We start from the raw sequence: 1,317 nt of genomic DNA, 5'->3' as shown, positions 1-1,317 counted from the left end.
TTAGACCTCTGTAAATGCCCTTTACCTCCTAGTTCTTTCTTCTATTTCCTTTTACTTTCCTTTTGTCCCCCTCCCATGCTCAGCCTTCAGTTGGGTTTCAGTAATTCCTCTTGGTTACATTGCCCTTGATCAAGCCTTACCAGGCCTTTTATACCCTCCTCACCACCGATTTTGGGTCATTTGTTGTTCTCTTGTCTCTGGGTTGGTTAAGACCACTTCCTTTCCTCTACCTCCCCCTCTCCCACGTTTCCCCAGAACCATCAGTCCCATTGTTTTCTCCTCCAGATTGTTTATCCAGTCTATCTTATCTAGATAGACCTGCCTAGATAATAATATGCAGCAAAACAAGATGGAGCAAAACAAAGCAACAAAAGAAAACACTACAAAACAATAAGAATAAAAAAAGAATGGCTTGTAAATAGTTCAAGGTCTGTTTGTTGACCTTCAGGAGTATTTTCTGGTCGAGTCTGATGGGGAGCCATGCCTTGGCCCCAAAGTCTATTTTTGGTATTCCCTGGGGACTTATTTTTTTCTTGAAACAACATTAAGAGGTTAGTATTGCTCTTCTCATTGTATAGATGAGAACACTGAAATTCAAAGAGGTTGGTAATGAGTGGTAAAGTGGGGATTCAAAACCAGACTTTCTGATTCCAGCGTCTGAAACCTACTAATACCATGTAGAACCTAAAGCCCCAAGCATGGTATGCCTGGGAGCACATCTCAGAACCAGCAGAGGGTTGCTATTGAACACCGGTTCACCTCAGGTTTACCCTGACACATAAGGAAAATGAACTCACAGAGCTCTTTCTTCCCTTCCAGAAACCAGAAGACCGGCCACCCTTCTCCAGCCTGTTGGGTCAACTGGCTGAAATCGCGGAGTCAGGACTTTAGCTGTGGCTTGGTGCCAGGACTCGGCTTGCAGATCCTGAATGGGGGAGGGAAGTCCTCCCTCCACAGAGCATTAACTCTTCCTCCTGCCCAGGACAGCATGACCTGTGATGCCCTCCCGGCGCTGCCATGGATGCAGTACCCTGACAGTGGCTGGCGCTGGGCCACAGGCAGGAGGGGTCTGCCACTGAGCTGGGAGCTGAGCCAGAAGAGCAGCCGCATCCCTGCCCTCCCTTTAACCTCTCGTCACATGGGGTGCACAAGCTTCCATCTGAAAGCTTCAGACAGCATCTCTTGCACTGTTCTTAGTGAAAGTGAGAGAGTGGGACAGGATTCTGAGTTATTATTTGTATCATTATTTTAAACATGGGTCCCAAGTGCACAGGATAGCACAACTTTTATCTGGACCCGGCAACACAGGCACTGACG

The 1,317-nt window shown here is 47.2% G+C and overlaps 1 protein-coding gene across 3 annotated transcripts in view; it reads left to right on the top strand.

Annotated features, from left to right (window-relative positions):
• Window positions 1-1,272, top strand: part of ITK (IL2 inducible T cell kinase) — a 75,621-nt gene extending 74,349 nt beyond the window's left edge. For 2 of the 3 annotated variants that reach the window (XM_004696753.2, XM_013005537.2), the window contains exon 17: window positions 820-954. In XM_004696753.2, the coding sequence (XP_004696810.1) occupies window positions 820-891 (72 nt within the window). In that variant the 3' untranslated portion in view covers window positions 892-954. Of the gene's footprint in view, window positions 1-783 lie in introns of all 3 variants that reach the window. The other variant, XM_045284807.1, reaches the window with a different exon arrangement.
• Window positions 1,273-1,317: the final 45 nt, after the last annotated feature.

This window comes from Echinops telfairi, unplaced genomic scaffold (assembly GCF_000313985.2).
Source record: "Echinops telfairi isolate 266 unplaced genomic scaffold, ASM31398v2 ScPeMD7_7469;HRSCAF=8507_0, whole genome shotgun sequence".
In the NCBI taxonomy this organism is placed as follows: Eukaryota; Metazoa; Chordata; class Mammalia; order Afrosoricida; family Tenrecidae; genus Echinops; species Echinops telfairi.
Note: the sequence above shows the minus strand (reverse complement) of the source record. Positions and strands in the feature narration are given on the sequence as shown.